Genomic DNA, 21650 nt, shown 5'->3' with positions numbered 1-21650 from the left:
GTGTGCATGATGACTTACAACTGTTAACTATTTATAGCCACACATTTTTTGGACGCATGCAATGATTATCAGAATAAAAGACCTGCTGAATTAGATTTTTGCTGCTTTAGTCACTAAGTACACACAGATATCCTCTTCTGTGTAGTGTGAGCATGTTTTGGGTTCTTCTAATCTCAAAACACTTGTGTTGCTTTCCAGTTTTGGTTTTGGTGACAATGGTGACTTCCTTGACAAAGGTTTCATTACAGCTTTATTTAGCTTAGAATGGCTGGCCTGGTGCCTTCCTGCATCTTCATGAATGTCATTTCCATATGGTTAGGAATATCATAGCAAAATTTAAAAAAAAAGTTCTCAGTTTTCTAACAGATAGCTTACTGTTTGTGCAGTGCAGGAGACATAACTTAGAAACAGATGCAATAGTACAGAGCAAGAAGCAGAGGGTCAGCCTGAGGAATTAAACCATACAGTAGCCTCATCCAGCATACTCACAATTCTACAGTAAGAAAGTAGTAAAAGCTGTTGAGGAATAACTTGAAGCAGCTTTGAGCTCTGAGGAAATGTAGCTTAAGAAACTTTGTTTTAAAAGTTGTACTGTATCTAGGAAGATTATTGTGAAAGAATTATGAAAGCCACCATTTCTATATTGCCCATTTAATTATTAGGCATTCTTTGTTTGTTTGTGGCCCAGGAATTTTCAAGAACATACCAATTTCATTTAAAAATCCTCTAACCATACTGGCTTTAGTAGCATTTGGCTTCAAGCTGAAATTATACCAAGAGTACATTAGGAATATTTTATTATTTAGCTGATCTCAAAATGCAAAATAGTACATTTTTACTAAGTTATGAAATAACCCTAAAAGATAAATCACTGCAGTTTGCTATAGATACTGTAACTATAATGTAGAAGCATCTTGGTTAGAGTTCTGAAAAGTAAAATAAAAATTTAATAATTGTCCTTGTGATTAAGCTGCATGTTTACAGATATATCTTGAATTTAAGTGATATGGTTGAGAAAAGAATCAATTTAATGTATTGGTACATTAGTATTAATAGTCTTTTCAATGGACAATGAACTTCATTTTGAAATGAACGTTACATAGTAGTGAAATCCTGATTAAGTGTAAGGCCTAATCTTAACGATCTCAAAATCCCTGCAGTATTTTCAATTTTCTATGGAAAAGCACATATGTATCACAAAATAAAAGTATAAATCTAATTAAGCAAAATGGAAATCAAATGATCTTTTTTAATTTTTAATGGGCTTCTGAGAAGGAAGGGTATTACTAGAATAGAGCAATGCTGTCAAAAGCTTTTTTCTTTGGGGTGTGTTTTTTTAATCTTTAAAAAAACATATTTTAAAAATTGTCTCATCTTTTAAAATAGCAATTTAAACCAACCTTGGAATGAAGAGGAGCTTACCATGTAGCTGTGTCCCACATAATCGAGTTGATTTTCACTGCAAAATGTCCCGCAGGTCTGGGCAGGGAGTAGAGAGAGAAAATTAAGGAGTTCTTCCATTTTCTGTAGGAAGCAGGGAGCTCTGTAAGCAAATGCTTATACAATCGCTGTTGCTAGCTTATGGTAATGAATTCAGTGTTGTTGTTTTTTGTTGTTTGTTTTTTTTTTTTAAAAAAAAAACAACCACCAGCCAAGAAGTATATTGGAGAGCAAAATACCTTTGAGGACACAGACTCCTCTGCCCCCCCCGTGCTGTCCCCCAGCCCCCTTCCGATGAGAGAAACGGAACCGCAAAGTTGCCATAAATTGGAGTCTAAGACAGAAAACCGCCTAGTTCCCACGCTTTTCCATGCAAGCGAAGAAACCTGGCCGGCAATACTGCAGGAGGGGGAAAAGCAAGAGTTAATGCCCGTACCACACGTAGGGAAGAGCAGTCCGTTGGGGGTTAAACTGCAGAGTCTAATGGAATAATAACGGGTAGCACCATCTGCTGGCCTACTTCCGCAGAAGGAGTCAGTATTTTTAACGACATCTCTAATATTCATGCTGATGCATTTTGATGCTTTGTGCATTCATTTCTTTCTGTGCTTTGTTGGAATCTGGCTATCTGCTTACAGCTGTTGTAGAAACCCGGCTCTGGCGGGGAGGCAGGCAGCCCTGCCATACCTGGGCTGGAGGAGCAGTGGATGTCCACTTGCCAAGGGAGGAATATGTTGATAAATCGCAATGTGTGTTTGTGGAGGGTTGTGCATATCGTGGCCACAGCTCGCTAAATAGGCCATTTAGCAATCTTCTTTCAATGCTTTTCTCTTGAGCACTGCCTGGGGTGCTGAAAAAGCAGAGGGCAAGCCTTTGTCTGACGCCAAAAATGTCTTCAGTGAAGAGGCCAAGAGGAAGGGTAAGTGAAAGCCTGAATGAGTGGGAGGAGGAGGGGTTCTTTGGGCTAAAAGGCTAATGGGATTGAATAACCTTCCTTATTACTGGCTGCTGCGGGAGCCGGGCTGCATCGCCATCTTGAGCTTGTTGCTGTTCTCGAGCCTTGGTTATTTGTTAAGCCTGTAGGCCTTAAGGTGGCATTTTAGAGAGTGATCCTGAACCCTGCCTCCTTGCCGCTGCTGCAGCGCTGCTGCTGAGCCTTTAATGAGGCACCTATAGAAAATGTATCCAGTGAAGTGCACTGGATTTGGCCAGAAAATGTGTTTGGAAATTCCTGGTGGCTTTTCTTCGTGCTGTAGGCAGAGGCGCATTTACGGGTGAGAACGTAACATAACTGTTATCTGCTGGATTTTTGTCTGTTTGAATAGGAAATTCTTTCCATTCCTAAAGGGGAAGGGGGGAGGGGAGGAAAGCAAAAACATGTCTTCTAGCCTGTTTGAAGGGAAGCTGATAATCTGAATATTGCATTATTAGTGCAAACGATTCTGCGTCTATGAAATGGTGATTAAAACCCTGAAAATGAAAACCAGTTACACTAAGTAAGGCACTGACCTTATGTTGATCTAAATAAGAGAGATACTGCTTTCTGATCTTTTGATGAATATCGAGCTGTGTAAATTTAGGTTTGGTTTTATCTTTTGTCTGTTTTTTAATCTGGATTTTGTTCAAGCATCTGTTCTGTTTAGCACTGAGTTAGTCTTGTAGACCTTTCGTCTGCTTTAAGGTATCTGTGGTCCTGGTATCTTCCCGAAGGTTAAATACTGTGATGCTGTTACCTTTGGGAGTTCTTTGCTTTTTCAGATTTTATGAGAACATTTACTGGAGATGTTGGAGGTGTGTGTCAAATGTATGAGAATGCTTGAAAGGTTAAGGATTGGTGTCTAACTACAGAGGTGGAAATAAGGCTGAGAGAATTTTAGAAAGATATCTTCTACTGATATTCAGTACGTGGATTGGTTGTGTAAAACCCACAATTGATGTAGTTATTCTGAAACCCACGCCATTCCATGGTATAAAGAGAATTTGTTCTTGTGTCTGCACAAGTCCCTGCCAGTTTAATTTTTTTTAAATGCATATCCGGATCAAAGCCATTTGCACGTTTTCTTTCAATAATTTTTTGTATTCTTAAAGTAAGGTGATTTTATCTACTACTTTTCTCGTGCTACAGCCTCCTTCCTCCAAGAAGACTGATGGTTCAGGATCATATACTAAGTTGCAGAATACCCAGGTGAGAGCAATGTCTGAAAAGAAGCAGAAGAAAAAAGCAGACTCAGAAAGTAAACAAGAGAAGGCAAATCGCATAATATCTGAAGCGATTGCAAAAGCAAAAGAGAGAGGAGAGAGAAACATTCCACGAGTAATGAGTCCTGAAAACTTCCCCAGTGCGTCAGCCGAAGGAAAAGAAGAAAAGAAGGGTAGAAAAGTTAAATCCAAACCAAAGGACAAGGAGAGCAAAAAACCGAAAACTGGTTCCTCGTCCAAAATTAAAGAGAAAACAAAAATTGGGTAAGTAGATTAAAATGTAATCTGTCTTCTCATCAGACTGTAAATCCTTGATTAAAATGAAAACTGCTTACTGATAATAAAATGTTCTCCTCTACTGCCTACAGAAAATTCTTCCTGATTAAGTCCATGTGTGGACTCTTTCATTCAGGAACAAGAATGCTCTGTTTCTCTTCAGATAATATCATTGTAGGACTGTCCTTTTGAAAGGAGTTATTTTAAATTCATATCCTAAACTATTCTATACTTACTTTGAAGCATAGACAATACCAAAGTATCTTTCATCTAGTGTTGTAATCAGTTCTGACTCCAAATTAAGTTTATGTGATATTATAAATGCTGTCTTTGTCAGTTTTGGTATGTGTCTTGCAGAGTGCATGATAAAGTGCATAGGAAGAAACTGGAAGCTTAATGAACTTGTTAGCAAGTGAATGTTCTTGTAGATACCACGTGTATCAGAAGTAAAGTGCATATTGGAATATTTGTGTTCAAAGCCCTTTGTAGTCTTCAGTCATACTAGTTTAATCTGTTCTCTTAAAGATTTTTGTGGACTCAGCTGGGTCAAGCTGGGTGTATACCTTGGGGTAAGGAGCTTTCGAAAGATGTTACATGTTAGAATACTCCAAGGCATTCAGTAGGTGGCATGTCTTCTGACTCTTAGAGCTAACCTAGTTCTCCTGTGTACTTTTAAAGGGAACTGTAATTTCTGATGTTAAGTATGTCAGTCAGGAAGTGAAATGGAAATCTTAGCTACAATCTGATTTTTCTAAATTATTTTTTAAAATCCATGCTCTTTCTGCGGTAACAGTTAGCAGTCAGATCCTGTTAAAGAGCAGTAAAGAGAGTCTTCTAGAGCCACATATTACAGATTTTACAGAACTCCTGTGTATTTTGAAGGAGAGCAGTAAATCAAATGCTTTGAGGCATCCGCATACTTCATTTTTGTATCTAAACAGCTTCATGTGTTATGTTGTGTTAGCACTGGTTTTTTATTTATATAAATATATAAAATATTAACTGTTTAGCAAAGAATATACTACAGTGGTTTTGAAGAGCAGTAGTTGCAAGAAGGCCTTGATTTTACCAGACTTTGTTTGCTATGCAAACGTAATTATTGGTCCTATCTAAGAAGAATATTTACTGCAGAATGGCTATACTTTTGCTTTCAAAGGTGATTTTAAAAATTGTGTGATTAATAAAATTTGGGTTTTTTTAGAGAAGAACAAAACTAAATTCAATAACTAATAAAGGTTCTAGAAGGCTAAACAACTCTTATAAAGGTATATTCCTATCTTACATTCTTAAGAAAATATCTCCTAAGGTATTTTAAACACATCCTGGAAATTGTTGGTATGTCAGAATAGGATTGGGGTGTTAAATGTGTGGGTTGTTACACTGTTTTTTTCATTTAGCTTAAAATAAAGTAAACTCTGACTGAATCTTGGGAGAAAATTTTACCATGCTAAAATAATACCTTTAGAAGACGTGCTTTTTTGGGCAAGAAGGGGAAGGGAGGACCTCAATTCTATGAAAAGTTTTTGTTTTGTCTTGGAAATAAAGGAGAAGAACCATTTGAAAAAGGCAAAGTTGTATATAATGTTGCTTGCCATTTAAGCAGGAAAGAAAACCTGGAGATAGGAAAAAGTCCCCTCATGATTGAGAAGATAAATAAACAATTTCCAACTGTTACAAACTGTTATCAACTGTAGTTCTTCCACAAGCAATAAAATCACGAGTGGAACCTTACAACCAATAAAGATCTACACAACAAAGATCTACAGTAAAAAAAGAATGCTAAGTATACATTTTTAACTAGTGGAACACTTGTTTCCGAGCATCTGGCTTTGCTTTTTAGAAGTTCTGCTGTGATATGTCCATCCAGATGAGTATCTTTCTTTTCATTCAGTGTTTTCTATAGCAAACATACTTAACTTGCAGTAACTGATAAATATGCTGATTCAGTTTGAATTCAGAGCGCCAGACGGGAGCAGGAGGTAGTGTGGAGTTTTGTGTGCTTGAGAACATCTGAAGTCAGACTTGTGCAGGTGACTCCTGTTTGATTTGCAAGCTAGTATAGAGCTGAAAGAGCAGAAACTACTAACAAATACATTGATTGGGTTTTGGTCTGAGGTTGTTTTGTTTTGTCTTTTTTTTTTTTTTTTTGAGAAATGTTTGGAGAATGGTTTTAATCTGATCTTTCACATCTCTGCTAGCCTCAAACATAGCCTATGCAATATGGGCACAAGTGTACCTTCTCTAGTCTAGCACTCAAACAGCAAACTCTTATTTAGATTGTGATCCTAAACTTTTCTGGGATCTTACAGGAGTCCTGTTTGTGTAGCATATCCCATGTAGCATGTCCTGTATTGCTCCTGAGGAGGATTTGTGGAGGTACACAGTTGTCCCGCTGTGAAAATTAGATACTCTGCCTTGCTGATCTGGCAGAGCTGGAACACTAGCTGCTTGCTGAACAGACCGTGGTAAGATTGCCTGGTGGTCATCAGTTAAAGTGTGCTTTTGAATGTAATGCAATACAGCTTTTACTGAAATTGAGTAGCCCTCATCTAGGATCAAGTTTTAAATACTGTGTCTTAATTTAGGGAATTTAGGGGGCAGGATGATTTTTAAACAGTGGATTTTTTCTTTCTTGCTAATTAAACATCGTTGGGATGTCTTTGAGGGCTTCATGTTAACCAGTTACATTTTCCTTAAGTGATTCCTATGAGATATACATGTACAGAAAAAAATATATAGCATGATTCTTTTCAATTTATCATTGCTGGTATTAATCACTAGCAGTTACTTTCTAGGCAGGCTGTAGTTTCTTTCTAAAGGTGAGGATTAAGGTTTTTAATCCCCTGACATGTTGAAGTCATAGAAATAATGCCTGTTAATTTCAGTCAAATAGTGAAGAACTGGATTCAGTAATTAGTAAAGTTTTTGTGCCATAAGCGTTGAAGACAAATGACTAAATTCTTTCATTACCAGCAACATTGTAAGTATATGACAGAAATTATTAGAAGAACACACACATAATACATTTAGTGTTACCGAATTAAGTAACCAGTTTGCTTTATGCATTGATTGCTGCTAAAGTTAATTCTTTAAAATTACCTTCCTTTGCAATTTTTGTGAGTACTACAGAACCACTTTTCATATCCTGGCTATTTACCAAGGTGCGTTGATATTTAGGAGTCTATTTAAACCCTTAATATTTTTGCATAGAACTTATTTCCATTTTTAAACTTTTTCTAACTGATTATAATTCTAGCTCTTCCATTTAAGGTGATACATATTTAAACTAAAAGATCTACTTTGTTATTACTGGATATGAAGGATAGAAGAATTATGAATTTGTGAACATTCTGTTGTTCAAAATGTAGATTGGCATTTAGGTTTAATAGCTTTCAATGTATTCCCACCTACGCAAACATGAAATTAAATATCGTGGCCCTGATGAAAAGCAGCAGCTCTCCGTTGGTAATGTAGAGGACAATATCAGTAGACTACATTTAGGATGTTTTTTTATCACTGCATAGTTGAAATAAATAAATCCCCTAAATCCTAAGAATTTGATTTACGGACGTTCACTTCAGGGTGGTAGTCCTTAAGCGCAAAACTGTTTCCTGTTATCAGAAATAGCTGTATTGTTTCATGTGCTGAAAGAACAATGGTGGGTATGTTTTTATTAACCCTTAATTGTCTAGTCATGAATCCAGCAAGTCTTACATGATCCTGCTCACTGCTCAAATGATTTAATATCCTTGTTGCCTTGAAGTAGATCTCACATGTGCTGTTGATAAGACAGCATTTTTGGGTCCCAAGACCCTGACAGAAAATTCCTTTATATGATTGCTTGTTGGTATGAAAGTAGTTAAAGTGGTTTGAAACCTTTGTAAATTCAGTTAGCAACAAGAGACATGGGGAAGGGAGTGAAAGGGAAGCAATTTGCTTATTACACTGATCCTGTATCGTTTAAGTTTAAATGCAGAGAACTTGAAGTGACTTTCCTAGCAGGAGGCCATTGTGGGTTGTCTTTTGCATTTCGTGTAAGTCGGACAAATGTTGTCTAATAAATCTATGCTCAGAGGGAAGAGATCTCGCTGAATCTTTGTTCTGTTAGATCTGGTAGGTAATATACTACTTCTGTCATGATTAGAAATGGCACACAAATTTGAAATTTGATCATCCTTCTGGGGTGTGTTTGCATGCACTGAGCTGTGACTCCTTGGTGAAGTTTTCTCTGCTCCCAGATTCTAGTTTTGATGCTTAAGTTGGGTCTAAGTGACACAATCTTATGCTTCTACTGCAAAATATATGAATGCATAACAGTGTGGTCTTACTGAACAAATAACTAAATGCTTGGTCTCTTGCGTTATTATTGCAATGTTGTGTGAGCTTGAAATGGCTGTTGGTTCCAGTAAGACTATAGGGGTGATTTAAAAATCTGTACACAATCCAGAAGTTACTAATTTGAAATATAATTGGAGAGGGACACAGAGGCTAATATGAGTGTGTTAGTAGTATTTAATAAACATACGTTAAAAGAAGAGCAACTGGTTTTGTACCACCAATTTAACTCTCATTCCAAGAGGATATGCTATCTTGTCAAGGAAATGTCTGCTTTGTATTTTGCTAATAGATAAGATTTTTAGCTAAGTTTTTAGTGAAAAAGAAATACTAATATTGTTGATAACACAGGAGTTGTATTGCTAGTAATATGACACAGATTAGAATATTTGGGAGGTGGCTTTGGATGCTAATAGTTAGTTACTTGGTGTTTCTCTGCTTTGGGAAAATTGAAGTAAAATGATGTATTAAAGGCATGCATTGAAGGCCAGCAACGCTTAGTATTACTTACATGCCTAATACATAATTGCTGTTTTTCTTTTCTTTCCTCTTTAATACTTCCTTGTGTTCACTATTTGGAAGGCTTTGAAAACTATTCTTTATAATTTTAAAGCTGTTCTAAGTGCTGACAACTCTTTCATTGCATCCTGTGCTATCAAACAGAAGGGGAATGGAGCAGATTCTCACTGGTTCTTAATTTGTAAGAAAGAAGTTGCAGTGTCCCTCAAAAGGTTCCTGGTGGTCTTGCTGATATTTTAAGTCTTGGGTTTGTGGATCTAAACCATGTTAGGAGTCTTGTGCTAAGCATCAGAAGTAATAATGGCTCATGAGATGGCTGCTTCTTAAACTTTTCCATTGGTATGAGTTTCTTGGCATCTTCAGTTTGTAGTTACAGAAGAAGGAAATGTATGTTGAAGGAATCTACGCTCATTGTTCAAGTATTTCTACATGCTATGTAACAAGATACATTTTAAATTTAAAAAGGCAAGAGAAAGTGAAATTGGGATGGCATCTAGTGCTATTTCCTTTTCATAGAAATAGAATAGGTAGTTTCTGTTCAGAACAGTTTGTTTCGGTGTAGAAAAGGATTTTAGCCAAGGATCTTTATGCTTTCATGCAGAAATCTGTAAACTGGCAAGAGAACTTGCTCTCTCAGTGAAGAATTTTCACAGAATTGATCCAGTTTACAAGCTCCTGAAAAATCATTGTTTTCATATAGCAGATTTTTTAGAAGTCCTTGGCCAAAATATGAACAGATTGCATTTTTACTAATAGAAATGCGTGACTTCAGCACCATACTGTTGTTCAGCAATTTTTGATAGCAAGGAGCATTGTGGTTCTGGGCACTGGATCAGAAAGAAGTGAAACTGCATTTATTCTTCTCGTTGACGCTATATCCATATAGAGGAGGAAACATTCTGATCTGCAACATGTAGAGAAACTGTTAAGAAAATTTCAGGAAAATGCTTGTGAAGTACTGGGGATAGGGAAGACAAGATCAAGATGAGGCACAAAAGCTGACAGAGAAAGGGAATGTTGTGTGTAAGGCTGCAGGGACACAAGAGGTGGATGCAAGGGGAGACTATAGCTACAGAAAAGAGGAGGAAAAAATGTGCAAGGAAAGATGTAGCTAGAGCAGTCTAATGACAAAAGGAGCCCATGGCCTAAAAAAGGCCTTTAAAATCCTCTGCTCTTCAATGATACTGCTATGACCCATAGTAAAACAGTCATGGCCTTTCTTAGTATTGTGCTTCTTGAATCCAAAAGGAACCTGAGCCTAAAATATTAAGCAGTAGTGCATGAAATGAGGATGAACTGTGGTTGCACAGATACAAATGCTTAACACAGCAGTGTGTATTTATAAAAGCATTTTAATCTACCATTTCACAAAAGAGGATCAAAATTTGGAATAGGTTGCCCAGGGAGGTATCAGCCTAAGGATAAGCAGAATTTGACTGGGCTGAGCAGCATAGAAGGACTCTGAAGTTGGCTCTGAGTAGGGACCAGATGTTTTCTAGAGACCCCTTCCAGCTTGACTTATATCTCAACACTTAATTGATGAAAGAACATTATTATCCTTTTTATTCATTGTTGGTCTTGTCATTTATTTAAAAATCAAAATATGTATAATGTTCACAATCATCTCTACATGCTATAGACACATCAGGCCTTTAATATCTTTGCTCAAAATCAAAGAGAAGGCTTGGGATCTTATTTATAGATCAAAAAATAATAGTTTACGAATGATATCATGTGAGTGCACTGGATTGAATATGCTCTATGTCCAGTTATTTCAATGAAAAGATCAGCAAGGGACAGGTACAGATCAGCGCAGCTTGTTGCACTTAACATATGGGCAAAATTGAGGAGAGTGCATACCCGGTTGAGACCAGAGTTTCAACTAGCCTAGTATCCGCTCTGCAGCAATGTCCAGAAGCAGTTGCAACAGGAAGAATTTAAGAGCAGGGAAAACATATGTGATACTTCTTAATATTTTCCCAAAGGCCAAAGATGCAAACGAGGAGCTTTGCTGGATAGGTATCATTTCATGAATTTAATGGTCTTCCAAGAAATTCTCGCTCATAAGTTTTTTGAGGTTTCCCTTTAAATCCATGTCAAATTTTAGCATCCACAATTCCATTTAACAAGCTCAGAAGTTCAATCAGTGTGCCGTGTCTGCATTAGTTTGGAATATATTAGCTAGTTTGACATATTAGCTGACAAGTGCTAATATGACACGAAAATTCTATGAGACAAAGTGAAATAAAAATTGAGAAAGTGGTTTACCCAAGTCCAAAGTCTATCACCAGAAAGAGTCATATTGGACAAATACCTGAGAATCCAACTGTCTTTAAAAAAAACCCACCAAACAAAACCAAAGAAAACCCATGCACAAAAAAAAAAACCAAACCACAAAAAAACCAGAACAACAACAAACAAAACTAACAAAAAACCTACCACTGAATTAGAGATTGAAAAGTGGGGGGCGGAAAACCCCTTAACTACCTCTCAAAGACAGCAGGAAAAGCAACGTGTTCATTGTTGAAATTATTTCCTGCAATTATGAAACATGTGTTCTGAGTAATAATTAAAGTGAGAACACGTGATGAAAAGCAGACTTGAGGATCAGAAGTTACTTTTGAACAAGCAGCTCCGTGATTATGCTTACTGCAGCTCAATTTCAACATGCATTCACCAGCGCTATTCACTTCATAGGAGAAGTAAAAAAATACGGGAGTGGAAAGTGGTTTTGGGTTTGGTTTTCTTTTTTTTTTCTTTAACCTTTCCACTGAACATACGTAGTGGTTAAATATTGAAAACCAATGAAACTGTTCATTACTTCTTAAAATATGCCTATAATCTTCTGTAAGCCATGTCGATTAAGCTATCCATAGTGTTTTGGTGATGTAAGATTTTTATTTTCTGTGTGGACTGTTAGTTTGGACACGGTATATATAGTTCTCTGGTTTGGACACTTGCAAAGACAAGCACATGAGATACAAGTGTTTCAGCTACTATGTTCTCATCAATGTTTTTTCAGGTGACCAACTTATTTGATGCTACTTTGGTGTAAAATAACTTGTATAAAGAGTAAAGTCTTGTGCTTAATTTGTTCCATAAAATGGCAGAAGAGGCTTGTGTGCTGGAACAGTTACCTCATTTTCTCTTATACAGATCTGATTATTAGAGAATATATAAAAAAAGATATTTTAGGATAGCTCTTTATCTGTGATTTTATTGGATAGTTTGTCATCATTCTGCAATGATGCCACTGAAAACAGAGAGGAGTATATGGCATATTTCAAATATGAAAAAATAAATGTTTTGACAACCTTAGTTAAAAACAAATCAGTTTAATTGGTATTGTAATTTACAGTGTACCCTTAAAATCTGAACAAAGAAATAATTGGTGCTTTTTAATTAGAAATTAACTGATTTATTCAGCACAGTGTTGGTTCTTAACGTATTCTGAGAGGTTCTAAGATTTCATACCGGTAAAACTACTGGGTTTTCAATACAGCTTCTTGTTTTTTACTTTTTTTTTTTAAAGGGCAAAAAGGATTAATGCAATTCTGTCATTGTCATGATCAAATGACTTATTTAAACATACAAGTTCTGCATGTCAGACAGCTTTGAATGATTTTAGATTGCTGTCCATAGCTAATTTTTCTAGTAAAAAAGAGATGATATATTTTGTAATGATAAATTATGATAAATCATTTACTGTCATCATCTGCAGATGGTATTTATGCTAATGTTGTGTAGTTTATCATTGTCAATTAGTTTAAATGTTGGAATTTGCATCTCTTATTTATACATATAAAATAGGTATGATACAGAGGTGTTTGCAATAGTAAGGTAACTGCTTGCCTGTAGAGAAACTCAGCAACAGTAGTAGAAATTACCATCTACTGCCGAATTGTAGCTTTTTGTTTTGAGACATATTTTTCATTTTTCAGACAGTGGTGCTTCCTGGGTTTTCTGTTAAGAATAACATGGGATTTGCTAGTGGATGTTGTGTTATTTTAAATCTTGAAGTTAAGTAGACTAGTACATGGCATTCACTTACATGTTGGGTCTTTTTCCTAACAGAAAGCTAATCATCACACTAGGGAAGAAGCAGAAAAGAAAAAATGAATCTTCAGATGAATTGTCTGACGCGAAGCAGACTCCGCAGCGGCCATTGAAAGATGATGACTCACAGGTGAGTAGTCAGAATTTTTCCCGTTTAAATTTGTATGTGGTGTTATTTATACAGATCTTTTTCCCTTCTCTCCAAAAAGTTATACTCCTTTTTGACCCAGTGACAGTTTCTCTCTCACTGTTCTCTCTCATAGGTAGAACCTTACATTATCAGCTGTTTTTCCCAGTTGAAAATTCTACAGGTTACAGTCCCCTTTCTGTAATGTGACATCAATGCCCTGCTTATGTCTGTTTCATTTCAGTACAGAAATCCATAGATTTGAGGCTGTAAGTACTCGTTTATTGAGCTGGCAGTTAGACCTGATCCTTACTTTGGCTGACTTTGTGGGGAAGATGCAGAGATTGCCTAATAGAAGGGACATTTATCAGTGAAACTTGCTGTTTGAGAACTCTTATAAGGCTTGTTTCAAACTTCACTGTTTTTTCTGAGCTCTGCTTCTGTAGAAACTGAAATAGTTTCTTGCAGTGTTGAATCTGATTAAAAGTAAGGTTATGTGCTGGACAGGCACAGGCTTTTATCCTGTGGCAATTTCACCCACAGAAATGAAATCAATATTCAAAATAAGGTGGTGAGTAAAAATTAATTGCATTATTTGATGACAGTGTCAGAAAACAATTATGAGATACTGAGTTGACCTGCAGTATTTCACAGATGATAATGCTGGGGAGGGGGAGGGGAAGGATCAGGATCAGAAGCCATTTCCCAGAATGACTTTTTGTTAATTTAAGTGATAGCTTGTCTTAGGTAAAGGTTACCTGGAAGGAAACATGAAATTACTTATTTCTCAGGGAATTTGTCTTGGTATAGGAAGCCCATTTGGTATTTTGAAGGTGGTGAAAGCAGGTTTGGTGGTTCTCAAGTACTGTAACTTATCAATAGTGTTCTGTTATCAGATATAAATTTGTAGGCTAAAGAGTATACTACAAAAAACTGAAGATAATTTCTTTTTTCTCATTGCTCTTGGATTTTTGGATATTTGATTTTTAGCATGACAATGGTCATATTCAATTCTAGTGTGGATAGACAGGGAGTATCATCAAATCTCATGAGCCTGGCACGAAAGGAAGAGGGTAGAGATAATAAGGGGTAGCATGGGATAGAAAAAGATTATACTGCAGAATGTCACAGTACTGGCCCAGGTATCTTTGAAGGGTTTGGGGAGAAGCATAACAGGAAAGACATAACTTGCTTTACTTTGTTACTTCATTCTATGTAGTTTTTGAACATATTCATTATTTTCTCTTCCTATAGCAAATAGCTGTCTATTTCTAAGCTTGGAGGGCAGTTTTAGGTCTTCTTTTTTCCTTAATTCATTTTGTATGCTTAGTTTCACAGTGTTTCCCTCAAATATGTTGATTTATTTCTTGGAAAAATGTGTGGTGCTACTTTATTTTGTGCCTTAGAGCATTTGTTTATGACCATGCTTCTCAGCTCACGGAAATACAAAGTTATGTTTAAACAACTCAGGTTATATATTAATATGTTGCAGAACATATGTCTATTGATGTTTTGTTAGTCACTTCATACTTCAAGAAAAGACATAGTGAGAAGGATTGAAAATGTCAGTTAATGCCTCATTAGGTTTTGAAAAATTCAACAAACACTGAGTAAATCTTGAACCTGGTTCTTAATCCTTCTTTTCCTAATTCATACATCATTTAACACTGCTCCTATTAGCTGGTGTGGTGGGGTTGGGTTGAGTTGGTTTTGTTGGTCCCGTCCCATGTTGTGTGTCGTCATCCATCCCCCTGTCCCGTCCCCCCGTCCTGTCCTGTCCCTCCCCGTCCCTCCCCCCAAAAAATTTCTGCTTCTGTCAGCAAACTACTGTTGATTTAGCTATAACGTGACATTTTATTTCACGTTAATGTGTCTGTTTAAATCTGAAGTTTCTTTTTATGCAAACATCACACGCACATTCACTTTTTCTTGAAGAATAGCTAATCTGGCTACTTGATTATGGAAAGCTGATTGAGTAGTTTCATACATGCACTGTCTCAGCTTCTCCAGAAGAATGATGATGCCCATTCTTTGATTTCTGTTGTATATGTAGTGTTAGTACTCTACCTTACTAAAATACTTTGTTTAAATATTTAAGTATAGCTAGGACTTTTACTAGATACCAGCCAGACCTAGGGCTGAATTTAACAGTCAGGAAGAAAGTTCCTGGGCTGTAATCTTACTGTTCTTTAATATCTGCTCTGCAGAAGCCAATATGACCACAGGATTTGGGGTTTTGTGCTACTCTCAACTTGTTCTTCTCCCAGCTGATTTCTACAGTGTATTGCAAACAGAAATTGCTTTTCCAAAACAAAAATACACTTTGGTGTATAGCTTAGTATAGTTATTTTATAGAGGCTGTTCTACTTTGCTGACTTTATTTTTGTGGTGATCAGTCTTCTAACGCAGATTGCAATGCTTTCAAATGTTAGCCGAGTAGTTTGATTCTGCTATTTTTATCTAATGCATTTACGAGTTAAGGTTGAATGTGGTGTGTCTCATGTATTGGTACTGAGGGGTGGAAAGGATATGCAATATAATCTAAGTATTTGAAACTTAAACAGTTAGTGAGAAGGAATTACTTTCTTAGACTGAACATTATTGCTCCAAATGGAACTTGTTGCTCTCAGGTTCTTGCTGAAATGAGTGGAAGATTAGAGAGATAAATTGCAAAGTAAGCCAAATGCTTCTGTTAAACAAGCTTGATTAAGGTGGAGGAGAAAACAAATACATTAATAAAGCAGTGAACTTTACTAGCCATCAGATCAGACTTCATCAGCAATCTGACCAATATGATCTAATGAAAAATCTTTGTAACTTTTTGTATAGCACTGTTGTTTAGTAGAGACACTTGAGCATATTTTGTATCTTTCACTCAGACTGTTGAATTGGACAGTGACACACTGCTGTTATACTGCGTTATGAAATTGCTGTTGAAATACTAATTCTTCTGGGAGATCTGTTATATATCAGCTTTGTTTCCATACCCTGAAAATACTGTTCCATGTTTGCTTTTGAACTCTAGAAATGAACACATCAAAGGTTTATATGAAACATGAAAAAAAGAATTAATTGACTGAAGGTAGTAGGTGGCTGTTTCTGACCTTCTGTGATTCACAGGCTTCATGTTTTCTATCAAATGTTGGCCTTTGGTTTTAGCTACATCTGAACTATTGCTCAGAATGTCCCAAACCTTGCAATTCACGTTAGAGGAAGTATTTGGTAAAACCTCTATTTTTATTGTCCTGCATGCAGAAGAGAAGATCAAATCGTCAAGTTAAAAGGAAAAAATATGCTGAAGAAGGAGAAGGAAAACAATCAGAAGAAGAAGCTAAAGTTTCTGTGAAAATCAGAAAGAACTCTGCACCATTGCCTGCTGAACAGCCTTTACAGTTATTTGTGGTAAGTAAAAACTGGCTTGGTCTGTAATGGGAGCTTTCCATTTGCCTCAAGTAGTTCAGTGAATAAAGCTCATAAACTATGGCTCAGGAATAATAATGTATTCCTTCCAAGTTATTTAATGTGACATCTTGCTAAGATCTTGAAAACTGGAAGAAGTGGCTAATTACAATTTTTTCTTTTCTGTTATAAACAGTCATGGACTTAACTGAAGTTAAGGATAAGACTAAGGCTAGGTATATCTCAAATGGCGTATTATGGTGTGTAGGCATATGAAAAAGCTGTATGCTGGTATTACCATGACTTTCAAAAGCAGAAAATTAAATATAAAATTAACTGAGCCTATGGGGATCTCTGCTTTCTGCTTACAGAGAGTTTTATAAAGATCTTTCCTTCCCCCCGTGCTTTCAGGTTTACACTTCACTGTTTAATTTGTGCCAGCTCCGGTACTCAAATCTACTGTTGAGCCATTCTAGATAAATAAAGTGGCAGGAAAGAAATGGGGGAAAAAGCATTTGTGAGATGTTTGAAAGAGTGCCAAAGTTTTAAGGGAAGGAGAAAGGTAATATGATGGGAAACAAATCAGACAAAAGGGAAGGTGACTTTTTATTGGAAGCAACCTGTAAAGATTGGCTCCTTATCTCTGGAACTGCAGCCCAGTCTTGGCAGAGCTAAGTAATCCCATATCTGTCTCACACCTAAGCCCTGCTGGAATTCCCAGGCACGACCTTGTCTGCCTGATGGCATAGCATGTTTGTTACCTATGTTCAGAGTAAATCTATTAAACTGAGTTTGACACGTGGTAGTTTTGTTTCATTAATTTTTTTTAATGTGTCTGCCAGAGTTGTTATTTCTCCATATCTGTATAATGAAATTCTGGGTATGACCTCTGCATCAGATCAACTGAACAGGGCATTCACAGATAGTCTGTGTCTGGAAAGCATCAGAATCACCATTGCTTTCACTATAAGTGTGTTTGGTTAGGTGAGCATTGCATCTGATGCTTTTTGGAAGTGCTGTACTTTTGTATGTATTTCTCTCTGGATAGACCTGGTTTTTAAATTTTACTCCCAGGATGTTAAAGAGAATGCTACTGGTAGAGGTCAAATTTGCCTTAATTGTTGATCTTTTAACAAGCCACTTGTGTTTGAAGGTTTTAAGCCTGATCAGTTTGAAGAGAGAGCATTTACTGCAAATTATGTCATTGTTTTCTTGCACCTATAGGAAAATCCAAGTGAAGAAGATGCAGCAATTGTAGACAAAATCTTATCCTCCAGGTTAATAAAGAAAGAAGTAAGTGATTATCATGGGATAAAGTTGCTTATTTGAAAAAGGGTTTTGTATCTGTGATTTTACATTTCCTTTGAATTTCCTTTTCTAGATATCTTCTGGGATGACAGTAGAAACAGAAGAGTTTTTTGTAAAATACAAGAACTAGTAAGTATTAAAAAGTTGTTTCACTGGAGGTGTTGACTGAAATTATAAGTACCATATTCACGTACTAAGGTTTTGTATTGTTTGAAGATCACTTATAATCAGATGTATTACCTTTTGAGATTTTTGTTTACAAATTTAATGTTAAAATTGCGAAGAATTTGCATTATATTGTTAGTAATAATTGTAAAATTACCAGCATTGTGAAACCTGCACTGACCAATAAGCTGACAGCCATTATGGCCAAAAGAAAAGAGTTTTTAAAGAATATATATTTAGTAAATTCATCAGGGGCTACATGCCTGAGGCTAATTCTATTTTCATTAATTCAAATCAGAGCTATTTTGTGAACCTAGATTAGGTTTTCAGTGTCACACATCTAGTAGAGGTTGATGTAGGAGTTGGTCTTACTGTTTTAAAAAGAAAACAACTAGCAATAGAAATTATTTTACATCAGAAGCAGGAAATAGAAGAAGAAAAAGAACTTTTTCCATATTTTCCTAGTATAAATTTAATACCTATCTTCCTGTCAGCACTGACTTCCTGACGTTGAAAGTGCAAGCACATTTTTAATTTTACATATGTGAGTAATTTCATTAGATTCTTGCTAATAAATGTAATTTTCTTGAGGCTCTGGATTCACATGTTCCTGGAGACCATTTAGCTTTTGTTTTCTGAAAGGGTGAAGTCTGTCTTTTCATCCAAGAATGAGTAATTTCCAGCAATAGCTTTGTTTTTTTATTCGTAGCATATCTTAAGAAAGCTTAGAGAGTGATGAAAATATATTAAAAAGGGGGAGAGGAAGAAGTATATGTACCTCTGCCAAACCAGTCTAACTTCAGAAAGGCTCACTTGGGGTGCAGTTAGATGGTGTAGGTATTGGTGCTCATGCTTCCTCCTTCCCTTGATTTTTACTCTATCCTTCTCTCCCAACCCAATCTGATGGCATGTACCTTTTTGCCAAGGGCTCTTATGTTCTTCAATGACCTTTTAATGGGCTTAGCTATATAGTTCAGCAGTAGCTGTGAAGAGATGTTCACGTGGAATACATGAAAAAGCTAGGTCCAACATATTGAGTCCTTTATATCTCTGGGTGTTTTCTGATAGAGGTGTCAGATTTTAAACTTGATTTATTTAAGCTCATTTTAAATACTTGTTTCTCTTCTTAGGACGCATGACAGAAATTTGTGAATCCATAGTGTTCTGTGGATACTAGCCCAAAAACACTGCCTTAACTAGATGCTGTAAGACGATTAATTGGAGGAGAATAAATCTTTGATCTTTACAGTGAATTCTGTTTTAAATGATACAATGTTTTTTGAGTGAAATTCTTGTTTATAAAATACATTTTATCTGTATATTAAAAATAGTAAGCTTTTGCTTTCACTAATAAGTTCATGTTAATCTCTGTAATTTTAGCTCTTATCTCCACTGTGAGTGGGCCACAGAACAACAGCTTTTAAAGGATAAAAGAATACAGCAGAAAATAAAACGATTCAAATTAAGGCAAGCACAAAGAGCTCACTTTTTTGCAGATGTGAGTATGAAACATACAATTGAATAAGGTGGTTTTTTTTCCCTCTTGTAAAATTGTTATTAATAGCTTGCTTTTAAATGGAACAGCTGAATGTTGAGAAGTAAAAATTAGCCTTGTCTTTGGTTGGGTTTTTGGTTGTAGCAGGGGGTTGTGTAACGTAATTTTAAGAGCAAGTTTTCTGGAGTCACTGAACTAACCTGACCTGCATGGTTTAAAATTGGAATTGTTTGGGTAGCTACTTAAAAGTGGTAAGGAGGGAAACATTATGTTAGGATGGCTAGTTTCTCTACTATATGACTTTCCCAAGACAGCCCTTCATCCCTAAATGACTGCATTTTTTACTCTAATGTCAGATCCCTTTTCAGTGCCAGCTGCCAAGAAAAAAAAAAAAGGGTGGGGGTGTGTGAATTTTAAGGTGTGTGCAAAAGCCTCAGTAGTTTCCAACTGCCAAATTCATTTTGCGTATGATGAGACCAAGTCTTAGCATATACCAGCTTTTTTTGCCCCTCTACAGATTTTATTAATCTTATGTTGCAGATGGAAGAAGAACCTTTTAATCCTGACTATGTTGAAGTAGATCGGGTATTAGAAGTATCTCTTTGTGAAGATAAGGACACTGGTGAGGTAAATATATCTTAAAGCAAATCAAGAAGATACACCTCCAAGTCGTGTTTGATAATCGTAATTTTATTAGATTTCAGAGTAACACCCTAAAGATTTTAAGCGTCAATAATATTTTTAATGAGACATGACAGTCTTGTCATTTGCTATGCTAGCCATGTATTTTGGAACAGAAATTGGAGTTCAGTGGCTTATATTTTTATTAGTATTAATAGCTCATGGTAAACAAAGCTTAGGTAGTTACTGACATAAATGTGAGCTTTGATAATTGCCGTGTGCATTCCAACAAAAGGGCTGATCCCATTGTCTCTCTGATAGTGACAAGGGGTCACTGCTGAAAAAAGCACAAGAAGGCAGGTCAGTGGTGGTTCCCTCTTCCTAACTCTGTCCCTAGGCAACCAGTGATAGAGAGGTGTTCTGATAGCCACCAGTGGGCATTTACTTTATATTTATCAAAACTCTTTTTTTTAACCTGAAGTACTACTTCTAGAAAGCTGTAACAGAACCAAAACATAAGATTAGAAAAATTAACAAGAACAAACAAACAAAAAAAAAAGAAAACAGAAAAGCAAATCAAGCAGGTAAATTGTCAAAATTCAGAAAGTCTGAGGCAAGCAGAGAGCAAAGACTGACAAAACTGTTGATTAAGGCTGTTGGAATAGTTATGATACTTAGTCTGTTCTAGACAGCAAAATGAGCAGACCCAGTGACTTCTGCATTAATCTTCCTAAAGCAGGGTTGATGGTTAAAAATTACTTTTCATTGTATGCAGATGTCATTTTTACACTTTTTACACGTAAAAAAAATACGGTGTTGTCGTAAGACTTGACCACACCTTCCTGAAAGATTACTTTTTATTTGGTTTTTAAATATTTATTTACTGAATCTAAATAAAATTCTGTTCCTTGGTTCCATCTTTTGAGACTTTTCCTGAATTTTTAGATATGTTGCCCAGCAGACCTGTAAAGCTTTCTATTTTGTTGAGAAGATCTGTTTAGGAACTTTCTCAAGCTCTTTGTTTTAGGCTTAGGTAGCCTGATTCAGAGAGTGGAGAAAATGTTCTGGGTAACACCTTAGTAGTTAATTCTGCATGTGTCATGCCCCCCCCCCCGCTCTGTTTCCACAAACATCACAAATGTAGTAATTTATCTTTCCTAAGACTAAGATGTACTTGTGGCAAATGGGACTGAGAAGTACTACAGGGGTCTACAACAAGTGGCAGAATATGAGAAGCCAAGGATAAGTAGGTAGATAACAAGAATCAACACCAAATGTTTTAAAAAGTATGAGAAATGTGCTTTTGTTTCCAGCTCTCATGTAAGCTAGTTACTCAAATAGTAAGGCATATTAACGGTGTGTATACTAAATTAAAAGCTGATAACATTCAGAATTTTCTTCTGCAGCCTGTTATTTACTATTTAGTAAAATGGTGTTCGTTGCCATATGAAGACAGTACGTGGGAACTGAAAGAAGATGTAGATCAAGCAAAAATAGAAGAATTTGAACAATTGCAAGCTTCCAGGCCTGACTCAAGGAGACTGGTAAAATCATACCTAATTTACTTCTCTGTCTTTGCAAATGGGACTTGATTTTCCCAGCTTTAAACTTCTATGTTAAAACACAAGGCTTATTGAAATACTGTGTAAAGGATCTGTGTGTCTTGTTACCTAGGAATAATGATGTTTTCAGGTAGGTATAGATAAATAT

General features: G+C 36.2%; 1 protein-coding gene across 10 annotated transcripts in view; it reads left to right on the top strand.

Annotated features, from left to right (window-relative positions):
• Positions 1-21650, top strand: part of CHD9 (chromodomain helicase DNA binding protein 9) — a 97872-nt gene that overhangs the window by 38940 nt on the left and 37282 nt on the right. For 7 of the 10 annotated variants that reach the window (XM_064459396.1, XM_064459392.1, XM_064459395.1 and 4 more), the window contains 8 exons: positions 3566-3903; positions 12844-12955; positions 16208-16354; positions 17576-17644; positions 17733-17788; positions 19205-19322; positions 19860-19946; positions 21347-21484. In XM_064459396.1, coding sequence (XP_064315466.1) covers positions 3566-3903; positions 12844-12955; positions 16208-16354; positions 17576-17644; positions 17733-17788; positions 19205-19322; positions 19860-19946; positions 21347-21484 — 1065 coding nt within the window. Of the gene's footprint in view, positions 1-1978; positions 2360-2469; positions 2715-2870; positions 2937-3565; positions 3904-12843; positions 12956-16207; positions 16355-17575; positions 17645-17732; positions 17789-19204; positions 19323-19859; positions 19947-21346; positions 21485-21650 lie in introns of those variants that run through there. The other 3 variants (XM_064459397.1, XM_064459398.1, XM_064459399.1) reach the window with 3 other exon arrangements.

This window comes from Phalacrocorax carbo, chromosome 8, assembly GCF_963921805.1.
Source record: "Phalacrocorax carbo chromosome 8, bPhaCar2.1, whole genome shotgun sequence".
Classification (NCBI taxonomy): domain Eukaryota; kingdom Metazoa; phylum Chordata; class Aves; order Suliformes; family Phalacrocoracidae; genus Phalacrocorax; species Phalacrocorax carbo.
The sequence above is the reverse complement of the archived record's forward strand: the minus strand, read 5'-3'. Positions and strand labels throughout refer to the sequence as shown.